Source organism: Amblyomma americanum, chromosome 1 (genome assembly GCF_052857255.1).
Source record: "Amblyomma americanum isolate KBUSLIRL-KWMA chromosome 1, ASM5285725v1, whole genome shotgun sequence".
In the NCBI taxonomy this organism is placed as follows: Eukaryota; Metazoa; Arthropoda; class Arachnida; order Ixodida; family Ixodidae; genus Amblyomma; species Amblyomma americanum.
In genome coordinates, this window is record NC_135497.1 from 165,098,836 (window position 1) to 165,126,524 (window position 27,689).

Consider the following 27,689-nt stretch of genomic DNA (forward strand, 5'->3'; position numbering starts at 1 on the left):
AGCTGCTCACTTCTGCTACAAGCATTTCCATTGTCAATAAGCAAGAATTGAAGGAAATCAAGGAAAGACATTAAAAATTGTTATAACATTTATTGACCTTAACCTATAAAAAATTCAAAAAAAAAATGTAACCATAAAGTAGCAACATACTGTAGTAGAGTCAATAAATTACATCAACTCTTACTGATGCCTGCAGTGAAACAGACATGCTCCGATGGAAAACGAGGAATAAACATAAAATTTGCATTTGCAGACAAAAACAGTATTTTGCTGGACGGGAACCTCACAGATACCTTCCAAGCACCATAGCTCTTAGTAGTGGTCCAACCTGTAAGAAAGAAAGACCACAGCTTTGTAGAGACACATGCCAGATTTATTATGCCACTTAATCGTGTGCATGCATGCATGCATGCGTGCACGCATGCACAGACAGACAGACTGACTGTAAAGCAAATATTTTCGATACTAGTACCATTATATACTACACATTTCATGCACAGCATAATTCCAAATCAGTCAGGTACTAACCTCATTTACATCCTTTAGTGCTTCAACAAGCATTTTTTCAATATTTCGCATGATGGCCATTTTCTGGTGTCCAACCAGAGGGTAAATGACCTTGTCCGCTGGTGCAGTCTACAAAAAATGCATGAAGAAATAATAAAGTAGTCAGGCAAATTTCAGGGCTTCTATTTCAGGTGATATTAAATTTAAATGTCAAGAAAACTCAAGAATGCACAGGCAGACAATCATTTCTCTGCTGGTGCAGTTTTCAAAAGGTTGCTAAAAAGAAGTAAAGTGAAAATGGATGTTGAAAAGGCACCGGCGAAGAGGAAGTTAGCGTAGGCGAGAGGAATTATTAATATGATCACCCTCCTGGTCCGTTTGTTCTTCTCCAATCAACAGTGAAGTACATAGTGTGCTGCTCTGTGCACAAACATGTCTACTAAGAGCGTATACTAGATACAATACTAACCCAACAAAGCATGACTACAATGATTTGATGACAATGAATCTGTAAAGGTGTTTCCTTGATTATTTGTCTGGAGCTTGAGAAAATAATCACTGCTGGGCAATGAAGTAGTCTCTAAAATTGTAGAAAATAGAGATAGGTATGCTCCCACCTATAGTCGGATACAACTAAGACTGCAGTGAAGCTCCGCCCACATTCAGGACCGCTACACAGAACTCCTCTACAAAGAAAAAGTAGTCCGTTGTTGAAACTCTTTTTGTTACCTAAACAAGGAGCTTATCACCAGAAAAAGTTATAAGCTCTAGAATTTTCATCCCTGCCTTGTTTAATAGAGTCAAACATTTCGTTTATTGTTGCGATTGGCCAGTGGAGTAACACAAGATGCCATGGACCGTGGCCCAGTGTTACCAGTTGCTGTTTTGCAAGCTGTATCCTACTATAGACCTTTTCACGACTCTAGAATGAACCGGTTTTCTGGGCTGTGGGGAGAACAAAGGAGAGCATAACCCTCAACATTTTCCTGCACTACGAGTACAGTCCAGTGCCCAGTATGGCGGCGCCCGTGGACCTGTTTGTGAAAAGGTCTACAGTAGACAGAAAAAGTATGCGCTCTTGCAGGAGCAAATCAAAGAAGCCTAATTTCAATCTTAGTTACTGCTAAGACAAATTAGTGCATTTGCATATAAAACAAACAATCGCTCGTACAAACAGCAACATGCAAGCCATCAAAAGCAAGAAAAGAAACACCACGATCACGGCTTATCAGCACATTTTATTAATAGCGCAAAATACAAGTTCTGGTTCCCTTCCAGATCCCCCCAGAAGCTAGAAAGATTTATAAGAAAAAACGAAGTGGCATAATGCCGTGCTCCCGCCCTGTACCCCCAGCAGGGAATCCCCCCCCCGCGCACATAATGCGGTATTTCAAAAATACAATGACTTTGAAATGACGGGTCATACTTTCACAGCCTGTTCTATAGTTGGATATAACTCAAGAACGAAGCAGCTTTTCCCCGTCAAAGGACCCCTTCGTAGCCACTGGCGTCGGCCGATTCTCATAAAGTGCCAGCGTGACAATGCAGAGAGTGGCAGATGAAAGGGTATAGTCCTCTCCCTACATTGTCAAACTATCAGGGTGATGAGAATCTGCCGACACCAATGGCTAGGAGGGGGTCCTTTGATAGGGAAAAGCCGCTTCATTCTTGAGTTATACCCAACTAACCCCAGTCGAATCCGGCTGCTGCGAGCCCCCCCTTTGTTTGTATACGATGTTGGTCTATAGGGACACTGAGAACAACTTCATCCAATTACTGTTCTCAGTTAAGACTAATTCTCTAGCCCCTTTTTGGCTATGTTGACATTCGTCGAGAACGAGAAGACACATTTATCGGCAAAAAAAAAAAAAAAAATCAGACTTAAAAATCCTCCCATCAGTCGATTCAAGTTCGTGATGTTCTTACTGAAAATGATGGGTTGCCAAAGTTTTGAAGTGAATGGTCGTGTAGCGTAGCCTCTGGGATGTGCACCCAAAATTTGGAGTTGATGGATGCATTTTACTTGCGAAATCAGTTGGTGATGACATCATCTATATTTCTTTCTCATTTTTTTCTTTTCTAGCTTATAAGAGCTCCATTTTCGGTGAGAGTGGTCTCTCTGTGATTAGAACGTGGTACCTTATCAATACAGGCCAACTTCCATTTCTCCTCAGTGTCCCTTTAATGCCTGTCGGAGACCAAAAATGCGGAAGGGGGAATCATGGCGCAAGGGTACAATTCACACAAAGCATAACTGTGTTCAGAGGTAAAAGTGTCCTTGAATGCTTGCATGGCAACAGCACCATTGAATGTTGTCATGAAACATTGCAAGGTGTCCAACGTGTTCTACAAATAGAAATGCTCTTCTTGTCACAGTTCAGACACAGATAAGAGGCAGTTCCTGCTAGTGGTTGGTATGGACAGACATCCCCTCCTTGGTGCAGTGATGTCAAACTTGTTATTGGAAAGACATGGTGTGGCGCATCACTGCGAAAACAAGATGGTTCGCAAAACGGTCAAAGAGCGGCTACAACGAGAGTGAGACATTCAGCAATATGATCCCATCCATGCTCCCTGTGACACCTTAAGGCACATTTGCAACTGAGCAACGGCACCCCAAAAGTGGAGTTGTTAATATGACCCACTGAGCTCCCATGTATCAGTTTTGCCACACTACACATCTTGGCCGCATTTGGGCTTATAAATGCTATTACAATTGAATTACACTAGACTCTCATTATTTCAAACTTTAAGGGACCAGGGATATTTGTTTGAATTATCAGACGTGCCCATTAAAGGTGCCCAGAAAGGGCTCTAATAAAGATGTGGTATGCCCGGGATGTTAAAGGACGCTTGCTTCATGAATATTCTCCGACAAGAATATTTTAATGCACTTTGTAGAAGCTGAGTAACTTGTAGTCAAAATTTTAATTTCAGCATCTTCGTGCCTTTCCCTCTCCTCTTGTCACTTGTTGCACCCTGAAAAGTCGGAGCTACAAGACTTACTGGCCGCGGCAATGGTAGTTGCCCAATGTCTGAAAGAATCTAATGGCACTGGAAAGTGCTCGCCAACATTTGTGTGTGACTGCGGGTTCCCTGCTGCGTGTAGAAGTGTATTATTTGGCTCAGGTGTTCATAACAACACAACGCAGTGACAGAGCGAGTTGATGTGCCCTCCTTGGAAGGTTCTTCAGAGCCCCTTTAATATGATCCAAGACAAAGTGTGATTTGCTTTGTGAATATCCATGCATACAAATAGTATTTTGGAACTATTTCTCTATGAAAACGTAGCTAAACGTGTTAGCACAACATAAAAATATGGGTGAAAGGCAGTGACATGTTTACTTAAAGGGACACTGAGAACACTATCAAATTTTTTTTGTTAGCAAAATCTGATAGTTCGGCATTTCATGGCTTTGTTGCCGCTTGTCCGGGAGCGAGATACATTTATTTCAAAGAAATCTGGATTCGAAGTTGAAAAAGGTTTTCCCGCCGCTCCGATTCAAACTCGAAAACTCTTATGATGTCACGGAGAACTCTTATGACGTCACAGGACGGAGTGACGTGAAACGTGACGTAAACACAGACTTCGTGATTTCTGGTGGCTAGCAGTGTGGTCTAGCAGCTGCCGAAATGAAGGCTACCGCCGCCGCACGTTGAAGGCATCTATTGGGGGTCGCTACCATCGCTTCGTTTACATTTGCACCGGTGTCTTGCCAGCGTTACGATAGATGCTTTTCCCGAACCCGACGACGTAGTTCTAGCAAAAACTCCGGCCTGCATTCCAGCGACCTCAGAACCACAGAGCGTGCAATGCTTTTGAGGGAGCAGGGTTAGGTTAGGCACCGGCGGGTCGTTTCCTCCTTCCGCCGTGAGCAGCCGTTGCAAACTAAATATCATAACCCCAGTGCGGGGAGTCGTGAGGGGCCAGGACAAGGTCGGCGCGTTGCGCCCATCGGAGGCTGGCCGGGGTTTTGGGGCCAACGGATTGTGATTCCTTGAACGGCGCGGTTGCACGGTGCAGCAGGCGGCGTCGAGGTCTCCCATGGTTGCAAGGGCCAAGTTATTTATTTTTTTGCCACAAAAAACGGATGGGTGCTCAAGGGCAGTCGCGTTTAAAGTTGGCGGCTTGAAACTAAAGCCGACGCACGACGCTTCAAAGGGCTTCCGCTAGATCCAATGGGTCCACTGGATCGGGCTCTCTCGCCCACTTGCATGTACCTTCAGATGTGTACTGTGAATGGATTAAATTAGCCGAGAGCTCAAAAAGAACAGCTCCGCCCAACTGCCGAAGCTACTGAATTACGTCACAACACGCACCTCGCCGCGGAGCCGAATCAGTCTAGCCGGGCCGGCGGCGGCTGGCGCACTCGACGCGAAATAGAGACATGCTCCAAGTCTCCGCCAGTGCGGTCACAGTGCGCCGAAGCCGGCGAACGCGTCGGTGGTCAAGCGCTGTTGGAGTATAGAGGGTCTCGCTTTGGCCGACGTGACGTCGCCGTGCAGCACGCGCGCACGCGTTACACTCGAGCATAAACGCGCTTTAACAGATCCTGCGCTTAACTGCTAACCAACGGATTCGGTGGCGGCATGAAACCCCTGAAACCCCCTGAAAGCCACTGAAACCCCCCCCACTCACTGAATAAAAAAAAATCCTGTGCTGAGGCTCGGAATCGAACCAGGGCTTTTGGCGTTCGAGGCAGAGATGCTACCACTCCGCCACGACGGCTCATGGTATAACCATCAATAAAGGCGCATCTAGTGAATTCACTCTTCCGATGCAGAAATCTCCGCGCTTTCGCTACGTATATCCTGGCCTAACAGAGCTAGGCCATCAGCAATTTTCCTTAACTGCCTTGTACCTTGTCTCCCATCCCTAATAAAAGATTTCCGTTAAGTAGTTTGAAGTTGACTGGCACAGCCGGGAATGTTTCGCCGGGCGAGCGTGCAAAGACACAAGTGCTCTTTATACTGCGAACTGCCTTGTACGATCACTGACCATCATGCCATCATAGTTTTTCATCGACCGTGGCGATCATCTGACCAGCCTTAACAGGCTCCTTCAAAGGTTAACTAGCACTTGAAGCGGCACTTGGAGTTCCTCTGCTGTTCGGCACTTGTATAACGAGGCACATCAAAAACGAAACCACGGGGCATGCAAAGCTCATAGACGCGAAGCGCCATAACAAATCGAGACTCTCCTGGCCGCCTGTGGGGCCGCCAAGCATCGGTTTTCTTTGCTTCCAACATTCAGGTTGTCTTTTGTCTGCCTTCCTTGTGTGATAAAAGTGCACTATCGGTTTTAAAACAAAACTTACTTCAATATTGAAACGCGCAACCTTCCTTTGTCAGCCTCAGAGATTTGCGGCCCCATATAGGAAGAAAAATTCCTCAAAGGTGGTGTCTGTTGTCCTATGACATCACCAGGCTTGTACTTGCGAGATTGGCCTGTGGCGGCGATACCTGTATTTTGGTTCTTGCTATTTTCTACCTTACAAGAGCTTTGTTTTCAGTAAGAGCGGCGCTTTTGTGATCAGGAGCTGGTATTCTGTCGATACAAGCCAAATTCAATTTCTCCTCAGTGTCCCTTTAAGGAGCAGTCTCCAAATAGTTGTGCGACCGGAAAAAAAAGTTATCAATAATGCGCTGGTTTCCTAAGAGAGTAAAAGTACATTAGTTGGGAACTCAAGAAACAGTAAAAAACATCCAAGTTATCTGAAGATTGATTCATCATATGGCTAGAAAAAAAACTTTCAGAAAACAATCTTTTAAATAAAAACTGCGTAAAATGACGATTTTTCGCGATTCCGTGATGCTGTACTGCATTCCCACTATTGAGAACATCAAAACAGAAGTGCTCCTAAATACTAAGGCTTTCCGTGGCCTCCTTCAAATGCGTGATGGGTTGGCAGTTGAGCCTCCTCACAAGCCGCAGCGTCCATGTGGCGGCTTCCCCATACAAATAACAAGCAGCTCGTGATAAACGCGCATTTTCTGCAAATAGAACCATGCAGACGGAAGACGGAAACAAGGGGACAGTATATTTGCGTCGGAACGGTGAACTGCGTCCTAAAAAGAAAAAAGAACAGCGACACGCCAATCAGCGGCTGATGGCCATTATCGCCATAGGCTGGTAGCGAAGCTTGGAAAACGAAACCACGTAATGATGGGGCGCCTCTGATAGCTGGAGTGCCGGTTGGACCTCGACCTCGAGGGGCCGATTTCTCAAACCTGACGTATTTGACCTTGGCCACCATTCTTTCACGCACCGGAAGCGTTGGAGCATAGCAAAATGTTTGAATATGCAAATTATACGGAATCGCAGTACGAATTAAGCGGCTTTAAAATGCACTGAAAAAATACCTGGACAACCAAATTTTAAAAAATTGTTCAAATTAACTGTAAGTACCAATTATCTGAGTTTGAAATATCGAGAGTCCACTGTGCAATCACTGTAGTGATATCGGCACCATTATAAGCAAGAACTGCTTTTTAGGTGTCATTGTCAGCGTGCCGCAGGAGACCTTCATGCCAGAACGGAAGGAGAACCGAAGGGAGAACATGGAGGCGAATCTAAACTAACTGGGGCGAAACTTGCGGTCACCGCCGGAGAAGCGTATGTGTCAACAGCGTCTTCCTAGTCCCAGGGTGGCCGAAGCCAGTGCGCGGCGCGAAGGCTGGGTTAGCAGTTGAGCCTCCTCACAAGCCGCAGCGTCGCACAGTTGCACTGTTGCACAGCCCGAGCGGCGCACGCATACTCTTTGCGACGTATGAGCGAGGGGCGAGCGCTACACGTGCTGCATATTCCGCGCACCCACGACAACAATTATCTGTGAATGTCCGTAGATCACTACAATCCATGGCGTTTTCCCAATTCTTCATGGGTGAGGCATGCTCTGGCGGTATTTTTGAGAACATTTCATGAACTACAGTGTATACTAATGCATGGGAGACCCTCCTGGCACAAACCAAACACTGCCAATGCTGTACACCGGACACGAGCAGTCACACAATTGTTCCCTCTCACTTGCCACTTAACGACATGACCTTGACCCCCCCACTGAAACCCTTTCCCCTTGGCATTCTTCCTTGCCCTTGACATCATTCAGTCGGATGAAAAAACTGCTACGGTAGCCAAAGAAAACTATTTGCTTTAAAAATGTTTAAAAGGCCACGTAAAATCATTTATTAAAGAAAGACTGAGTCAGGAATAGTGAAGTATTTCTTCTGATTAATATCAGAAGAAAACTTTTACTTAGTTCATTTCTAAACACGAATGTTGAACATGACATTTCTACACACAGTGGTAGCATACTTTAAGATCAGAAAGACGACAAATAAACTGTTTGTTTACCACAGTTGATGCACACCTGGGGCAAAATTAAATTATTGTTTAGTGAAAATCTGGTGACATCTGGGACATTCTGTCTGCCACTAACACTAATATAACCTAGGCATATTTATCTTCAGGTTTGACTAGGCACGTTTTTGAAACTACAGTTGAACCCGCATATATTGAACTTGCTAAGAAATGCCTATGAGTTCGATATAATGGGCAATTCTTCATCCTCATTGCCTTGAAAACACATTTTTAAATGTTATCGATGGACTCCGAACAGCTGAGACCGCAGGCTTTTATCGACATGCAATAGCGACGAACCATGCATGTCAAAGCACATCACAATTCGCATCAGTGATGTCATGGTTATCCACGACGTCAGCAATGATGTCTTCGTCCGCAAGCTCTCCCGCAGTCTCAATGTCGTTGTCCATGGAGAAAAAGTCGCCTATGGCTCCCCTATCACAAATAGCAGCAGGAAATTCAGACAACTGGTTCTACAAATCAAGCCCTGTGATGGCTTCGTTGAGTTCACCCGACAAAGAAACTGCTCCGTCTTCTCCAGGAAAGCAGAGACCAGAATGCCGGAAACAGCTCTGGACAGCTTCGTCTTTCATATCCTTTCACAACCCACTCGGCATATACGGGGCACCTAAGTGGTCCATTTATAGGTCTCTTCCTGTCCTCAAGTTCTGCAGGAGCGGTCAATCAGACGTTTCCTACAACCAACCTTCACCGCACAGATTATCCCTTGGTGCAATGGTTGAAACACCGACGTAGTGTTTGGTGTCAGGAAGCAAAGCGCAATGTCGCTGAAACTGCAGTGGTGGGCACAGCCGTTGTCTACGATGAGGCAGACATTGAGATCTAGGTCTACCAGGTCGCCATTCCAGGGTTTCATCCATTTGGCAAAAAGTTTGCAAGTCATCCACAGGTCATGCATAGTGCAATACATGTTCTCTGCAATTACCTTTTCACTGCAAGGCAATTTTATTCAATATTTTCAGGTAACATATATTTCGGCACGTCAGCATATGCTCACATATCTTTTTCGGGGGCATTCCTGTTAAGACGAACTTCTGACAAGATGAACAAATTTTCATGGCCCCTTTAAATTAGTCTTAAAGGCAGTCTACTATATTTTGATCACTTAATTTTGTACAGTCTGATATGAACAAAGCTGGAGATTTTAAGCATTCCAACATGCATGTACAAATGAATGAAGTGAGAGAAATGTTGCACGACTGAAGTACTGGCGGGCTTCAATTAGTAAACAAATACTATGGGGAATTTTATTTTCAATATTGGAGATCTGATAATGAAATTTAATGTTACGGTCCAACTGAACTCATAAAAATGAGAAATCAGTGCTAGCAGGAATTAGGTGAGAACTAAGATTCAGTGATGGAACCAAGCAGGATGATTTCTGGGGTGCACCGAGTTGAATAAGAATTGAGCATTGCGAGTTAGTTCTGATTTAACCATTGACTGCACCTGGTGCCATACTTGCTTATGCCCCTGGCTGTAAAAGCTATTGCACGAAACAGCTTGATGTAGTTACCTTGTACCAGAAGTTGATGGAGACAGTGTAGCCACAGCAGGGTGCTGATTCTACCTGATGCCACCAATACATGGGTAGGTAGAGCACATCGCCTGGTCCTAAAATGGCCTCCCATCCGTGCAGCTGAGCAGCCAAAGGAAAATGGTCTAGGTCTCGACTGGCAAGGTCAACCTGTGAGGATGTGACGAACCTAAAGTGAGTGCGCTGACTAAACGATGAAGTTTGTGACGAACCTAAAGTGAGTGCGCTGACTAAACGATGAAGTTGCTCACACACAGGCCACGGCAGACATGCTCCTCAACATACAGCAATGCGTACCAGTCACAGTTCAAATAAATTGCAAAGAAATGCATGGTTTTTACAATTTAATGTACTACGGCACACAAACAGCAATCTATAATGAGTGAAAACTCCCCTCAGTGGAGAAGTAAATTCATTCACCAGCCAATGGTAATATAGTTCCCAACAAGAATGGTTCCATCTGAGACGGTTCCAGTCACAGTGGCTTCCAACATAAATCGATACCAAAATAGGTTCCAGTTGTAAACAATCTGCCACTTTTTATGTCCCATCACACAACACGCCTTCTGCCTTATATCTTTTTCAGTTTAAATCGAAAAAAAAAAGATAAACGCATTCGGTTTGACGTTTGTTTTTAATTGAGAGGCCAGTACCCTTCGGATGTATGGCATAGCAGGCTGGCTATAGGCACCGTAAACCCATCAGGCGCCTCCACCGGCGGCGCTGCGTCCAGCGCCACCAATGGCCAGTTTGGTGTCCTGAGTGAGATCGGTCTGCGCCGTAGCAGATGATTTTTCATGACTATATGACAACAGGCGCCTGCACGCCATTGCTTATAGAAGTCGGGTTCCATCTGCCTTAGAGCTGACAAGTTTTTTTTGAGGAGGAAACTTAACTAAAGGCATCTTTGCTTTTTTAATCCTGCCATGTTCCCGACGTGAAAGAAATTTTGGTAGAAGACGGGCATGAAGTGTCGGCCGGGTGCACCACGTAGACATGCTTCTCTGCGCCCTTGAAATCAATCACTTGAAAGAATATTCGTTTGTTCACTTAGGCAAGTTTTAACGGTTCCTCTTTATTACACTACACAGCTGTCACCGACAAAGCACCTGGTCAAATCAACCTGCAGCTGCAGGGCAGGTGTTGCAGGAAAATTCAAACATGACACTGCTGTGGCAGCTTTTTGGAGCGGAGAAACACACTGTCGAAAACTAGTGACCCTCAAGAACAGTGAATACCAAGCTGCAGGAAAGTGTACCCAAAATTTTTAAAGGTGGCCAAATCAGAAAAACTAGAATGTATTAAAAGCCCTTATGAAATCCTCTTCTTGTGAACACTGAAATGCTTTTACATTTAATGTGTGCTAGGTTAATAATATTTCAAGGCATCCAACGCTGCGTGCTAAGATAAACAGCAAACAGCAATGGTTATAAGATATCTTTGTGGGCGGTATGTTGCGTGTTCGTTCTTTTTGGGAAGTGCAAAGCCAGTGAAGGTGGAGTATGTGGTCAACCATTTTGGAGGCATCAAGTACGGCCTGAATGACCTCTAATTGGTTAGGCTTTTCATTCTGAGCAGTTTGGCACCTTAGAATGCATTTTTCTTTTTTTTTTTCAATTGTTTCAATTAACTGACCAATCACACTCTAAATTTCCTTAATTAGCATAATCAAGCATTGCCTCTTCATTCTGAGCATTTTGACACCTTTGAACCCTCCTTTGTCCAATTTTTTCATTTCTTTATTAATAAATTAACTACGATTTCATTGATTCGTCATTGGCTATCACACACCAATCAATCATCAATCACTAGAACCACAAGTTACCATGATAAAATTTTTTTTACACAGCCTCCAATTATAGGTCACCAGTTCGAATCCCTGCTGCGAGCTAGGCTCTTACTTAATTAGTAAGATTATGCTGCATGAAACGCTGAATCGTATGACACCAGCTAGAACATTCTGCAGCAAACGGTTGGCATGATATGATTTTTTTTTTATGCAGCCCCCAATTATTTGACATGCAGTGCCAACTACGCCGATGGCTTTTCAACCAAATGAACTGTATACGCTATCGCGTAAAAAAAAAATTTGCTCTTAAATTTGATATTCAAAGTTGTTTACTTATGCGTATTATTATTTGATTCAATATAAGAAAACATAACTACCAATTGTGGGGCCCATGTCACGTAGGATGAGGGGGAAGTGACGCACACTTCTAACATCCTACGTGACGTAGGATGTTTGAAGTGTGCGTCACTTCCCCCTCATCCCCCATTTGCCCTCTGATCACACCTTCCTTCTCCGTGGTGACGGAGAGAGGAGGTCGCTGTGGAGGTGAAGGTGACATATCGCAGTAAGCCCCTTTCACCTTACCCTTCACCCTGGGGCTACCTCGCTGCACTGAGCCCTGACAGACACCACTCCCTGGACGGACAGCCGCGGACATGTGAGAGAATAAACCCCCTTTTTCCAACGATTGCAGTGAGCCCAGCACTGTGTGCCCTCCGGCAGAGAAATCACCCACACAAAACGTCTCCACAAAATTATGCAAACCAATGCTGCAGTGAGCAGCCTAGCGCAAAATGGAGCACCACATCAGCTATATATGGCATTCAGACAGCACCTTGGCTACACGGCATGCATGTTCCTGTGTGAAAAGCACTGAAGTAAACTTTAGCTGAAAATAACACCTGTGACCTTCAGAGGGTACAAGAGATGGGAGAACACCGAGCGGTGCATGCAATACAAATGCAGGTAGAGGAAATGGCATCAAAATAACACCGCACATAAATCACATGTGTGCAGCCTGCATGTGCATCCATTGCCAAGTCCAAAGTGCATGTTGTTACGAAGCACTCTGTTCAAACCAGTTGCCACACATGTGATGCACATAACATTCTCTCCTACTTTCCATCTCAACATTTAAACTTCAAACCCTTTTGCTACATACTCTTATAGCATTCACATGGCTACGGCTACATGAAGACCTGCTCAGAATCATGTACAGGGTCGGCCAAAAGTTCCCAGGCCACAGGGTCTGCTTTTGAGTAGCATAGTTGGGCCGTTATGACACCCGCTAGGCTCAAAATATCTGCAGAAGGTAAAAGAAGCATCGTTCTAACATTTTACAATCTTGATAGCTTTATCTGCATCAGAAGTGCCAGGATATACCGAAAAAAAGCAGACCATGTGGCCTGAGAACTTTTGACCACCCCTGTACATTCAGTGGTTTTCATGCCTTAAAGCCTCCTCTCGTGAAAAACAAAAGCAACAACGGTGACAGGAGTGCTCATGAGAAGCCAGTCTAGCAGCCCCTCAGAAATCGGTTTGTAATGCTTGATGTGCTTGCAAATGGTAATGTACAACAGGCATGCCATGCCTCTATGCATCTGATCTTCAAAGGAAGGCTAAACAAATGTGAAAGACCCCATCCATGCCACTTGAGCACTAAGGTAAATTGATTACAAAATTACTACGCTATTCCATGTCAAATCCTGGTAAAATCGTGCAGGATTATGGCAATGCATGCATGATTATGGCAATGACAATGCATGCATCCTTTAACAGGTTTTAAACCAATGCTATGAAAATGCAAGTTGTGCCAAGTACAGTACCAAGGGTAAGTAGGGAGAACCAGGAGGAGTGGAACCATTTTTATTAAGAAGTTTTATATTTCTACATGTGGAATATTCAAACAAGTTACAGCCTCACATATGTGAGGATATGCAAAGTCCTCAACATGTAAAAAAAGTACAGTGCCTAACTGTAAAAGAAATACCTAAAAAAATTATTTCCCACAAATTTTTTTGCCCTATTCTAACCTCCCTGCTGAGAGGAGTGAGATGGCAAAAGGGAGGAAAGGAACACTGGTCAAGGAACTCGGAAATAATTTGTTAATTCACATTACACGCACCAAAGTCTATGTTAGATGTGAAGCCTGTTTTCAATATTTCTTTTCCTTCATATTTTCCTCGCTGCGGCAGCTAGAGCATGATGCCCAGAATTCTGCATGGTACTGACACTTTCCTATGACAGAAGGTAGGTGTTCCTGTTTCAATTTTTTTTTCTCATCAACTTCATAGTTGCTTCAAAATTGCCTGCACTTTTGACTGCGCCCACAAAATAAAAGCTAACTGACTGCTTGCTGCCATGCTTCACTTTTCCCTTCAAAATCAATTTGCACAGACTAAAGTATAAGGCTGATAGAAGTTTGCACACTTTCCCTTTTGCTTACCAAATTCTAGGCATTTTATTTCCAAATCTCTTCTGTAAAAAAAGAATAAAAGAACTCGCAGCAATACATGGGTTGCACATCATGAAACTGGCGCCCCAAGACAGCTTTAACAGTGCAGGTCGGAGGAGGTGGCGATAAGCAGATGAGAAAAATGCAAATGTTTGCACCATGCGTCTGGTCTCGAACATGGCGACTGCTATGATGCCGATAAAACCCGTGTACACTCACAGGTGTCAATAGATAGCAAACAGACCTCTTCGTAAAAATTAAATATTTAGGTCATCCCATTCTAATAGGAGGTGCACATGCCTACTTTCCTTTAGTGTGAGGCAACCTAATGCAACAAGTCTGAAATCTGCAGAAAGCAGACTTGAGCAGCACGCTCTTAATGGGAAGTGACTGCACTGTCAAGTTGGTCTTATCTTGTGCTTCCATATTTCCTTTATTTCTCTCAACTGCTTTCCTGCAAGACAAGCTGCTTCAACAAAATTCTAGTCTGCACAATACAGTTCAAGCTTAAAAATATATGAGGTGTCATTAAGGCGACCTTGACCATTCATTCATCTGGAGCTCATGTACAAGAACATTAGACAGAGTGGGCAGTGTCCCCCCCCTTATCATCCCACATTTCTTAAAACTCTTAAACTACATTGTACACAAAACAATGCCATTTCCCACCAACATGTTTGCAGCTACGCATGAAATAGCAGTGCCCTAGAGCATATCGATAAAGCCTATTTCAGGGGCTAGTGAACAGCTAACTTTTTAGTTGGTTTTGACTTCAGCATCAAGCAAAGTGAATTTGGATACTTACTTTTGAGTGCCGAAATCACAACTCTTTTTCCAGAAAATGATTCGCGCACCAGTCATGTAGGCGATTTGAAACAGGGTTGCCGGTACTTTAGTATCATCCATTTGGCTGTTTGTCAACTTCTTGAGACTACTCATGGACGAATGAATTTGAGTGTCCCACTCCACCCGCTGTCCCATATCTCCCGGTTTTTCCCTACTTGGCACAACTGCAAAGATCAGGACCTGTGAACACTTTTGCAACCAACCTGCTGGTAAAGCGGTACTCACACGGGCGATGAATCCTTCCCAAAGCAAGGGCAACTGCGCATACATCATACCTTTGAGAGGCCGCGTGGGAACGAGACTGTGCTCAGTTGGCACAAATGATCTCAATCTCCTTGCACTTTTTTTTTATATATATATAGGGAGTGCCTTAGAGGCTTTTTTTTTCACATCTGGCAAGTTTGCAGCCCATGTTCTCCAGATGACTGCCCATGGAGGTCTCCCATTTCAGCCGGTGGTTTGTGTGGTAGCACTGATGTCCCCTTCGACTCCTGGCTACTCATGTGAATGTGGCATGGGGAAGGGAGTGCTGCTGGAAGGTGACATTTAGGAAACTTCCTGCACAACCCTTCATGCCGCAGTCCCCCGTGTGAATACCGCTTAATGTGCAGAAGGGAGAAATGTGAAAAATATGAATAGTACATGATAACAGTGCACAATCTACAGTTTGTCACATGTAACATGAGGTAATTGTTTAAGAAATATGTTACATGATCGGGGATCAAAAGTGCAATAGTATTGTTGACGGTTGCCTAGCACAAGCAGGAGTATTTTAATGCAGAAATGCACTTTAGAGCTTGCATGCCAGATTTTCATGGCAACACTTTTGCATCTGCACTGCAGAGCTCAAGAACCATGGTCATCTGGATAAAAGCACACCTTTTCAACTGTGCATGCTGCATACATGGCCCTGTACAGCGTACACTGAATACATGGCTACGCTGGTAGAAGGGCAGCCTATGCATGTTAACCAGGTCAGGTTGCAAGCACAGGAAGATGAAGAAGAATGAGATAGCTTCAATAGAATACAGAAGGCTCCCTTTAAGACGAACTTGAAGGGACCAGAAAATTTGTTCGTCTCATCAGAAGTGCCTCTAAAAAAGATATGTCAGCAGGCTAGGTGTGTCCATATACAAGGTGTCTCACGTAACTTGAACCAAGGATTTTAAAAAAGTAACGCATCGGAGCAGGTTGAAATTACAGACATATTGTTTCCCGACATGTGGCGCTCCTCAGATTATTTTTAAAATTCCTCTTAATTAGTTCATTAGCTTAGATTAATTATGTAAAAGTTTTAATATTTACTTTCGGGTCATGTGCGGTGTAAAGGGGCACAAAACAACTAATCCAGTTTTTTGTATCAATGTATCATCTATGTGGTCTTTTTTTCCAGCATTTAAAGAAAGCCCGCGAAACATGAAAAAAAAAACCATGCGATTGCACCGTTGCACTACCATATTGTAGTGCTTCCAAGCACGACCTGAGTGAACGAAGTATGCACGTTCACCGCCTCGAAGTGAGCGGCCGGCACTGCTCTCAGCATAGTCTTGAAAATGCGTCAGCACATTCTTCCTGAACACAGTAAGTGTGTGGCGTGATCTGAGATAAGTGTTAAGCAGGCCATCGACAGCTAATTCAGATGGAGGTTCTATTGAGCCATCGCACAGACAAAACAAAAAAGGAAGGGAAAGCAGTGAAGTCATATTTCAAGGTATGCTCCGTATTTTTTACAATCACTTTGCAGTCCGCTGAACTGAGTGGAGGCTGCTCACTTGGGCATGGTCAGCGCGCAAGTTTCGTTCGTTCAAAACATATTCTGGACCACTGGAATATGGCAGTGCATAAGCGCAGTCACGTGATTTTTTTTTCTTCATATCTTGTGGCCCTTCTTTAAATGCCGGGAAAAAGAACCATCTATGAGGTACGCTGCTACACAAAAATAGACCAGTTATTTCTTAAACCCCTCTACAACGTAAAGGAACGCACTTTACCCTAGCGCGAATAATCGAAAATTTGCACAATTAATCTTAGCTAATTACCTAATTAAGCGGAATGTAAAAATACTAGAGGATCGCCACATGAACGGAAACAATATGTCTTTGGTTTCACCCAGCTCCGGACAGCCACTTCTTTTAAACCCCTGGTTCATGTTACGTGAAACACCCTGTATATGTTATATGACAACAATGAATGAAATAGCGTTTCACAGAGAGGATATTTGCAAATAGAGAATTTATTCCACTATGCATGAAAGAAGCTGAAGAGTGAGAGCATGAAACAAGCTCACATTATTTTGCTTGAAAATAGCATTGGTCTATTTTCTTTTTCAAAATCGGTCTTTGAGAAAAAGAAATGGCGTAGTAACTGTCTCACATATCTCTGTGGACAACCGAACCATGCCATAAGGAAGGCATAAAGGAAGGAATAAAAGAAGAAAGAGGTGCTGCAGTGGAGGGCTTCGGAATAATTTTGACCACCTGGGGATCTTTAATGTGCACTGACATCGCACAACACATGTTTTGTGTTTCGCCTCCATCGAAACGCAGCTGCCGCCGCAGTCGGGTTCGAACTCAGGTACTCCGGCTTAGTAGCCGAGCGCCAGCCATTTTCTTTTTTCACCATCTTGTTTTGTCACTGTACAGTGGCTGTTAGTTGTGCTTATGTGTTTTTTTTTTTGCTTTGCATCCTGGTCCAAGTGCTTTGAAGGTGCCCAGCAGAGTAGCCATGTGTCCCTCTCTTATCTCGCTCCTTCTGCACCATAGCATTCGCTATGATGCAGAAGGCATAGGCCATATGATTGATGATGAATTTTTATGGTGCAAGGGCAGCTGTGGCCAAAGAGCGCCATGACACAAGGTAGTTGTCATTGCACAAGGTGGGGTCAAAGACCTGTTTCCCAAGCATTTCACCTTAAAGAAGCTGAGCACCAGGCAGGGGAAAGCTTGTACCCATTGTATCACAGTGGGTAACCGGCAGCACTGGGAATCGAACCCCGCACCTCCTGCATGCAAGGCAGATGCTCAAACCACTAATGCCACCGCTGCGGTTGCATAGGCCATATAGCATTCGCTATAAGACCTATGTATAGAATAGACATTTATCTAGTATCATACAGACTCAGAATGTGCGTCCGTTGAATTGTATTTGATCGACAGCCTTTTAAATATAGGATAATTTGGCTATTTCTGGCACGAATATCTGCTGCGTATCGGAGTGCACAGCATCAATATTTTTACCAATTGAGGCGGAGAATATACTACTGCAGTGGTGCAAAGTTCAATCAACTTGTCTTCAATAGTTTGTTTTTAACTGCCTTTCCAGTTCGAAGATCGTGAGGCAAGTATTACGAAAATATTCAAATTGAAAATGCAATTAAAACTGAATTATCGAAGATAAGTTGATTAAACTTCGCTTACTGCGCTAGTATATTGTCTATCCCAAGTGGTAAAAATAATGAAGCTGTGCACCCCGATACACAGCAGATATTCATGGCCAAAATAGCCAAATTTTGCTATATTTAAAAGGCTGCCGATCAAATACAATTCAACGAGTGCACATTCTGACACCATATGATACTAGATAAACATCTATTCTATATGTAGGCCAAACGAAACTGTCCTTAATGAAGTTTTTTCTTCAGAATTGTTCTCCGAAGTAGGTCATACCAATGGAACTACCGACTTCGTCACCTGCAACACCACCTCTTGTGCAGTTGATAATGCAGCTATACCATGGTGGTGTGCGTCGATTGACAGAGTGTACAAGCTTTCGAATGATGCCTACATTGTGCTGTTTGAACAAGAAAAACATGCAGAATGCTCGCGCGAACATAGCCTAAAATGGACAGTTCGCTCAGCCAGAGTGGGACGCTCGCCTTAAACTCCAAGTCAACAAGCGGGTGCACTTATAACATATACATCTCTTAGTCTGCGGGGGGCAATGCGCAGCACGTGATGCACGCGTGATGCTGAGATCTGCGCCAGTGTAGGTGGAGTCCTGCCTTTTCCGCACCAACAGGAGAGCTTTTCCCCAAGAATGCGCTCTTGCAAGACAGCTTCCCCGCAACTTTGCGCCAAAGTGCGCAGAAGCCACTTTGTGGGTGTATGCTTCCTTGCATTGACGCATTTTATATATATATATATATATACATTTTTTGACATTGCTGCGCAGATGCCCCGTGATTGCCGTTGCATGGGGTCGCCGTGGTTTGCGGTCACTGCAAAAGCTCACCTCAACCGAAGGACATGCGAAACAGTTCACCTTAACCGGATTTTTTTTTCACATCGAGTCCTATGGGAAACTAACCATATGGTCTCGCTTGTTCATCTTAACAGGAGTCTACATGGACCTTAGTAGGAGCTCTCATGAGAACAGCAGCAGCAGAGGAGAGGCACAGTAATCTGTTAGCAATCACAGGCACAATCGGTGGAAATGCATTTCTGCAGCAGATGCCCCACCTAGTGTTTCTCAGGAGTACTTGCGATTTTGTTATTTTACAATTGCCTGAGCAACCTGATAAGATTGATCTCCATTTAACCACCTGGGAATAGCAAACAGTTTCAATTACAAGTTACAACGTGCCAAATGAAACTTTCAAAAGTGCAGTTTTCACAATGGTAGCTTTATTGCAAAAGTTTTCCATTCTCTGAGCAAAGTATGTGAAAGCGAAGTGTTAAGAGCAGGAGCATATTTTGGACATCCTACACCTGGTGCTCCTTTACTGGCTGTTGGAATGGTACACCAAAATTGGTGCAGGTGTAGTGCATGTGAATAGTGCTATCTTGTGCTCCTATGGGGTTTTGCATAGAATGTACAGGATACATTAACACCGAAGCTATTTTCGCATAAACTGTGCCTTTAGGCTTTTTAGTGATGCTTTACAACTTCTCCACTAAAACTTTTCACACACCTCCAGCACTTAAAAATTTGAACGGTTTTCACTGCCTATTTGGATAACCGCAAAGTATATTACTTGTACTTGTTCCAAGCGACTATCAGCAATGATACTCCAGTTCAATTCCCATAGTGAGCAGCATTTTTTTTAAACCTCTGGATCACATTACATTCAGTCAAGTGAGTAATTACTCATCAGCATCTGCCTAAGGCTATCTCAAAGGATCCCCCTGAACATGGATCACATTATGTTAGACATGAGCATACCAGGTTGCCTGCAGAAAGTTTAACACACCAAGCTCAGGCAACACATGCAGTTCGAGAATGCAAATCAGAAGCTAGCCTCACCTGACTTTGTCGGTCATGTGGATGCCACACTGGGTGTGGGTAGAGGCATTTATACTGATCGGGGGAGAAGAGCAGAAACCGTTTGTGGCCCCTTAACTGGGCAAAGAAGTTTTGTTGTTCATCATAATGCGTGGGGGTTATGTTGCCTACAGAGCAAGTACAGATCACAGAATTAGTAGGCAAAGATCAACATTCGAAGCTGCAATCAATCAATGCTTCAATAAATAAATAAATAAATAAATAAATCACCTGAAAGCAAAGATAGCACATATAGCTTAGCAAGAAATGGCGCTGATAATGGCACCAAAGGTACCATGAGTAATCTAATGAAAATTGTCTCTTGCACACAGCTTCCACGTAATTTACGGAGCAGTATTATTACACTAAGTGACAATGGCCAGAATTGTTTAAATAAAGCAGTAGTTTGCAGCACGATATGCTGTTCAAGTACTTCAGGCCATAAATACAAATGTGACCGGCATGGCAAGAGTATTAACAAAACTTGCGTGAGCAGAAAGCTATATTCAAGCATTAAAATTAAAAGCAAAATGCATTTAGTGCCAAAGGTGATCAGAAAGTGAAAAAAGTTTACATACACAAACATATGCACGCACACACTAGGTACAAAAACATCTTGTTAGTTAACCTTGATATTTCAAGAATATTCCGTCTCCATAGCCACCTCATTATTTATGCTTCTATAACTTGTGCACATAAATGTACTATTATAAGCATACATTAGGCACAATGAAGCTTCTGCATGTACAAAAATGCAGACCAGTTTGACTTTTTCGTTTTATAGGCTTTAACGTCCCACAGCGACTAAGGCTATGAGGGATGCCGTAGTAGAGGGCTCCGTAAATTTTGACCACCTGGGATTTTTTAACGTGCACTGACATTGCACAGTACACGAGCCTCTAGCATTTTGCTTCCATCGAAATGCGGCTGCTGTGGCCGGTGTCGAACCCGCATCTTTTGGGTCAGCAGCCGAGTACCATAAACACTGAGCCACCGCGGCGGCTTAAATACAGAACAGTGAATTCTTTCTCACTTCATGGTCAAATATGAACCTAAAAGACAAACTTACAGCAAATAAGAAATTAACTGTGTCAGGTTAACTAGGGCATGCCTCTAGTGTAGACATTTAAGGCATCTGAAAAAAGATGATGATGGGCTTCTGGGCAAGGGCAGTTAAGGTCAAAAAGACGCAAAAATTGAGCCACCATTGTAGGTGTCTAAGGCTAATAAAAATAACAAATAAAAGATTAAAAGAATATAACAAACAAAAGTATAAATACCACATCTGAAGCATGCCTGTAGATGTATCTAATATGAGATCATTTTGTAGAGCTCTACTTTTTCCAGTAATTTTCTCTTTCGTGCATCCGCAGAGCCTACAAACTGAGCGATTTACCTAAACTGCTCATGTTAATCTGACAGAAAGAAGCTGCAGTGTGTTAGGCTATTCACATTTGGCCTACAGTTTGACAAAGAGCATTCAGAAGAGAATATATCCGAGTAAGGCTTAATTCTGGCCACCATGACCCGTCTGGCTTTATTGTGAACAAACAAGGAGACGTAAAATTTTTCGCAGCAGAAGGACCAGGCACATGCACAAGCAACTGATGTACACATGCCGTCAAAAGTTTATCGAAAGCGACTCTGTCGAAGAAATTCAGCTTATTTGCATCCATTGCTTGAGATTTAATTTTGCACTGTGAAATTTCCACAATTGCAATTAGGCTGCATATATCTTTTCTACGATGCATGAGAATATGGCAATCAAATAAACTTTTTTGCTAATATATTGCCTTCCATAAACTTTTGACTGTGGATGTACAGCACTGAACAGCTAGCCACGCTGTCATGCATTATGAGCAGTATGAAATACTTGCAAATGTACTTCACAGCAACTTTAAATTGTTTCTTTCAGGCCTTGGTGAACAGCAGGGACAGCTTAATATAAAACATGTTATTTTATCACGTGTCAGCTCTACCTTCACTTTGTTCAACTTCAATGCAAGACTGACCTTCAGTAGCAACAAGGAGAAGGTTTGATGTCAAGGGGCCCCAGCCATTTTGCTTTTGCTGTCGGGTGACCCACTCCCAGTTGAAGCCGAGAAAGTCTAACACTATGTTTGGCCCCACAGTTTCATTCATTGCCTGCTGCAGATAGTACCTAAATGATGAAATAAATAAATTGGTGTCATTAAAAAATGCAGGCCAGGTTACATCAGCACAACCTTTCAGCACACCACAGCATGGACACAGAAGTTAAAAAATGTACATACTGTACATAAGAAGATTGCAGTTTTACTCAAGCAGGGCCTAAGGTCGCCAAAGACTAAAAGCTATTGTTATCTGCCATTTTTACACACCTGCCGCGGTGGCTCAGTGGTTAGGGCGCTTGGCTACTGATCTGGAGTTCTCGGGTTCGAACCCGACCGTGGCGGCTGCGTTTTGATGGAGGCGAAACGCTAAGGTGCCCGTGTGCTGTCAGTGCACGTTAAAGATCCCCAGGTGGTCGAAATTATTACCGAGACCTCCACTGCGGCACCTCTTTCTTCCTTTCTTCTTTCACTCCCTCCTTTATCCCTTTTCTTACAGACCGGTTCAGGTGTCCGCTTATATGTGAGACAGATACTGCGTTATTTCCTTTCCGCAAAAACCAATTTTCAATTATTCATTTTTACACAGCTCACTGATGAGGACATTAGCAGAAATGGCAGGTTACATTTTATGCTTACATGCCAGCTTTGTAAGGCTGTCACTAGTCATGGCCTAACTACACACGGTGTGCCATAAAACCTGAACCAAGGTGTTCAAGAAATGTAGTAGATTTTTCAAGAATAAAGACAAAAGTAGTATTATAGGGTGCCTGACATACTCTGCAGCATTTTTTTCTTTTATTAACTCGTAATTAACAATAATGTCAAGTTTTTGAAAAGCTTCAATTAGAAAGGTATTCACCATCACAACAAAGACCTAGCAGCACTATTTCTATGATGTCAGCTTTACTCGGAGCACAAAAAATTGAGTGAAATTCATGAGAAAGTAAAATGTTAAGGGGCTGAGCCCTGCACAAATAGTCCCATGTGTAGTGCTGTGCATTTATTAGCTGCTGCCACAGTTTGCTCATGCTGTCACAGTTTCAGTTGCTATCACAGTGTGTGCACTGCAGTAATCTTGGGAGCCTTCAGCAGAAAAGAAATGTTTTTAACACAGGCAACTTTCCCACACTGACCTGACTGGTATTTCTCTTCATGGTCACTGCTTTCTAGCTGTCTCTGTTCATATGCTTCAAAGGTTTAAATTGTAATTTGTACAGTTTAATGTTCTTGTGCAACACATGGGTATGAGGGATGGCGTAGTGGAGGGCTCTGGATGAATTTCGACCACCTGGGATTCTTTAATGTGTGCTGACATCGCACGGCACAAAGGCGTTTTTGTATATCGCCGTCACTGACATGCAGCCGCTGCGGCCGGGATCAAACCAGCAACCTTGAGATTGGCAGCCAAATGTCAAAGCCACTGAGCTACTGCGGTGGGCCATTTTAGAGGTCTGCGATTACTAAAGATAAACTAAACAAAATCGTTAATTAGGAAATACATAATAATCCTGCATACACTTAGTGACTGAGAATTCTACTGGAGTTGCAGTGTTACAATTAACTAGTTGTTCACAGAATGGAACAATTTACCAGCGCACATAGCCATTGAATCTAACGCCTCCACATTTCTTGCTCTCAGTCGCAGTGACGTTGGCAGTTGAAATGTTCGAAATTTTTGAACGTTTTCTTTTTCTCCAGTTGCTGCACTTTTGCGATTACTTCTGTTCTTTTCATGCGTAATACATACACTGTAGTATTTTTAATTTCCATTATGCCTAAACTTTTTCTTTAAACTTATAATTTGTATTACATTGTTTTTATCACCTGCTTTTTTATTTACTCTCTGGTGCTTAATTATTTTTTCCATGTTATACCTAGCCTGTTTATTGTTTCTTTGCTTGTTATTGATGTTCCTTGTACCCCAGGAAAATGTCACAATTGAGGTGTAACCTGTCGATGGTAACAAGACGTAAAGTAAGAATGTAAACAATGTTCACGAAATGGTTTTCTAAATTATTAACTACTAAGCTTCAGACACTTTGCTAGCATTACTTCCTGATTCTATTTATTGCTGCCCTTCCAGATACAAAATGGTTTCTTTTAAGCCAAGCTTTTATAGCAACCCCTCCCTTCATCTCATTTTTTAGCATTCCCCTTGCCCAGATACCCAAGTTTCATATTATCCAGTTTTTTACACACCTGTTGTGTACCTTCCTTCTAAACTATGCAAATTGTGCTACCACATGGTGCATTTTGCAATTCTGAGACTGCAGGCAGGTGCCACGATTACTAAGCAAAACAATAAAAAAGCATTTTTGCTCCAGAATGCGCTCTTACAGCTCAGCTATATGAGCCGACACTAATGCTGCTTTCCCGATGAGGACGCTCATGCTACTGCTAATCATACATTCATCAGTGCTGAGTTAGATACACAAGAGTACCTGTGGGCACCTGCCAAAAAACTAATTTCAGACAATGATGAAGAGACACACATAGAGCCACTACACTCTTGTAAGACAAATGACTAAAAAAACCAAGAATTGATATCCAGGATGAACATATTCACACCAATGCAATTATAATGAACCTTCTTCACTTTAAACTCTGTCATTACAGTTGTAATGAAGCAGACGTATTTCAAGCCTGAAGGTCAACAAAGAAGCACATGAACACTAGACATGACAATAGTACCACTCTCTCCACAGAGCACAAAAGTTTACAAACGCAACTAATTTTGCTCAAAAAATTCAGTTCACTGGAATAAGAATGCGTTTTTGCAAACAAAAAGCGTGACACTATTAGAACAAAACGATAAAATTTTATTTAGCGTATGATACAAGATTAGTTGAGCCTATGGAAGCACGTAGCATTTAAGAATGGAAATGTTGCAGAGCTCCTAATGATGCTGCAGTAGGATCAAAGTTCCCCGCCTTGTTGGACACTATTTCTGGCCAATTCCATGGCTGACATGACAATCTGTTGCTTGCCAAATGTTACTACTGCAATGAAATTGCTCACGACACTTAGCTTTTCTGTCTTTGATGCAATTAGGGTGACACTGCTTGCCAAAACATATCACAGCATAAAACAACAGCACATGCCTCACAAAAATATTTGTCCTGCAATGCCAGCCTGCTGTGTCTGCGGTGGTAGGTGTCACTACCAATGCAAGTACAGCATTGTACAGCATTTGTGGTCTGTCAACCCAAGTTAAGCAAATATATACATAGAATATCGCTCACTTGGTTCGACCAGCATTTTTCAATCGCTCTACAAACTGCCCCATTTTCATCTCCCGTCGACGAGTTGGAGGTGAAAAGTTTTTGAGGCGGTGCTCCTTGACCTTGGCATCATCATAATATTTGAAGATAACAGAATCTGATTCATATACAGTGCAGTCACCATTTCCAAAGTGCTTAGAGAGGTAGTCCAGGTCCCATTTAAGTGCTGTTGTAACCAAGTTGGTGTCGGTCAGGACAACAGGCATCTAAAAGATTGCAATAATCATTCAATATTAGACATCACAAATTTACATACAGTACACCATAGGTCATTCTACTCAGGACTAATGTAAATAAGATGCAGCAACGTAGGGAACAAAGGAAATGGCGCATATACTCCTTCGTTCCCACGTGAGAAACGTCTTGTTTCCAAATAAATCAAAAGTGAATCAATTTGCTAAGCTCTCGATCACGAGTTTAACATGACGTGCACTGACAAAATGTTGCTGAAACATTGCAGCCCAGTTCAAGTACAGTGCATAAACGATGAGTAGAACGGGATTTTACACATAGTGCTAAGCAAACGTTGCGCTTCCATGAGTTTTTATACGCACTGGCTGTTAATCCCGGCTAGATGTGCATATAGATACACGCCAGATGGCGGTGCAGGCTTATTCAATAAACTCCAGAGGGTCATTGCTATGGTCAAGCTGGACAGTGTTAACGGAATCGAAATGAGAAGGACTGCAGGAGGTCCCTTCGCTAGACAGCCATGATCCGCTGTGAGCAATGTGCAAGACCGGCACTAATTACAAAAAGCGAAACGTCTTTACTGTCATCCGAACGTTCAGACTGTAGGCACCGGTAGTGAACCTAGAATTGGAACCGCCAATAACCTGCGCTTAGCTTCGTAGTGCGCGTTCAGCGCGATCGCATGCGGATTTGTAAACAATAACAAACTGTACTCTCACCCTGACCACGACACTGTCGGAATAAGTAGGCGTAGCTGCATATGTCGTGCAGGCGGTTGGCATCCAATAATAATAAAAATAATGCTACTGTAAACAGTCCTGTCACATGCGTAACAGGCACAAGGAGGCAAGCTATACCGACGATGATCAACAAGGGGAATTTCAGAACAAATGCCCAATTTACAGACACACAAAACTACACGTAAGTTGCCACTACTTTTTACACAATTTTACATAATCAAGCTAAAGGCTGCTGAAGACGGAAGGGATTAGTATGTATACACTTAGCAGGATGCGCGTGTTCCTGTAATCGGGAACACATTGGCACTTTTTGCACTGGAAAGACGCCTGGAAAAGGGGGTCCCCTTTTGCTCTCCTTTCTGCATGATCCCGTCTCACACAGGCTCCCACAGCAGGCAATGCCAGTGCAGGCATGAAAAGGATCATGCAGAAAGGAGAGCAAAATACACTTAGCAGTTGCTTCGCTATGACTCGAGACATCTCGGACAGCATGTGGAAGTGCGAGAGCAATCGTTCATTTAAAATGATTGATTTTCCATATGTATTATAACTCACCATGCTTGTGATTAGCCTGTTCGCTTCTGGGTCAGTGCAACTCAAACGCGGTACGATTTCTAAAGGAATTCCATAATCACTGAAATCTGCTTGAACATTATTAGCCCGTGAATGCCATGTCTCCGAGAGGTGCGCCATTTTTGTTAAGTGGTAGACATGGTTGCTAGTCGGTATTTATACATACCACTTTTTAGTTTAAAACCTCCTATGCTCAAGGTGGCTCTGGGAATTTTTCTCTCCTTCGAATCGCAGGTCATATTTACTGCATTCAAAGCACCTATCACGTACTTCTCTTGCAGTAAAAAGCTGTAAGATGTGACATGTGATGATAACTGAAGTATAGTGGCTGACCAAGCCTTGGATAAACTCTGAAACTTTTCATAGGTACGTGTATGTTAACTGTACGTATCAGTCAGCCAGAATAACTTTATTTTCACATAGCGGTTCAACAAAGCCGCGACACCCCTTACGGCGCCGCCAGCGTTTTGCACCATCCATGGCAGCCTTTTAACAGTATTATCTATTTGTAGCGGTTCGTATAGAACTTAGGCCGAACTTTCACTATATTCTGTGCACTGCAGATCAGTGCAATCGAGAGGAAGATTAACTTCCTTATTATCCTTCCTCAATGCCCTACGAGGAAAAGCAATGGACCTTGGAAAAGCTCCCAAACCTCGGCCAGGCGGCGGCTGCCTCGATGCGTGCCCGCCCTCCGCTTAAGGTGAGGGTAAGGTGGCTAGAATGGAAAAGTGTGAAAACCGGCCGGGGAAGCATGGCCCCGTAGCGCGCCGATGCCGTGTGGCGACGCTGACGGCAGAGGCGCGGTAAGGCGCGCAGCCGAAATGAGCGCATCGCGTAGGCTAAATTTTTGCGACTGAGGCGAAAAATGATCCCGTTTCGCTTATCGCGCGTTTTCTGCGAGAATGAATCTTTACCATAAAATAATGTTTCGTCAGCTCGCATCATTATTCCCGTGAAATGTGCTGCTTTACGTACAAGCCCAGTTTGCATTGCATAGCTGGACTGAAGCGCGTTTTGTGCGTGCACATTT

At 43.3% G+C, this 27,689-nt stretch overlaps 1 protein-coding gene across 2 annotated transcripts; it reads right to left on the reverse strand.

The window, feature by feature from the left end:
* Positions 1–75: 75 nt before the first annotated feature.
* On the reverse strand, positions 76–27,391 carry LOC144114119 (hypoxia-inducible factor 1-alpha inhibitor-like). 2 transcript variants are annotated; one of them, XM_077647627.1, is made up of 7 exons: positions 27,312–27,391; positions 25,113–25,357; positions 21,790–21,938; positions 19,760–19,905; positions 9,408–9,578; positions 529–636; positions 76–328 (listed from the first exon to the last, which is right to left on the reverse strand). In XM_077647627.1, the coding sequence occupies exons 2-7, from the start codon at positions 25,355–25,357 to the stop codon at positions 284–286; spliced, it is 864 nt and encodes a 287-aa protein (XP_077503753.1). In that variant the 5' UTR covers positions 27,312–27,391; the 3' UTR covers positions 76–283. The 2 variants fall into 2 exon arrangements, with proteins under 2 accessions (XP_077503753.1, XP_077503752.1); XM_077647626.1 differs by lacking the exon at positions 27,312–27,391 and adding an exon at positions 26,639–26,820.
* Between the last annotated feature and the right edge of the window lie 298 nt (positions 27,392–27,689).

Coding starts and splice junctions, on each gene's coding strand:
- LOC144114119 (XM_077647626.1), bottom strand. CDS start 26,776: ATGGCGCACCTCTCGGAGACATGGCATTCACGGGCTAATAATGTTCAA. Junction 19,906..21,789: donor TCTCCTTGTTGCTACTGAAG/GTCAGTCTTGCA, acceptor CTTGCTCTGTAG/GCAACATAACCCCCACGCAT. Junction 637..9,407: donor CCATCAACTTCTGGTACAAG/GTAACTACATCA, acceptor CATTTTTTGTAG/ACTGCACCAGCGGACAAGGT.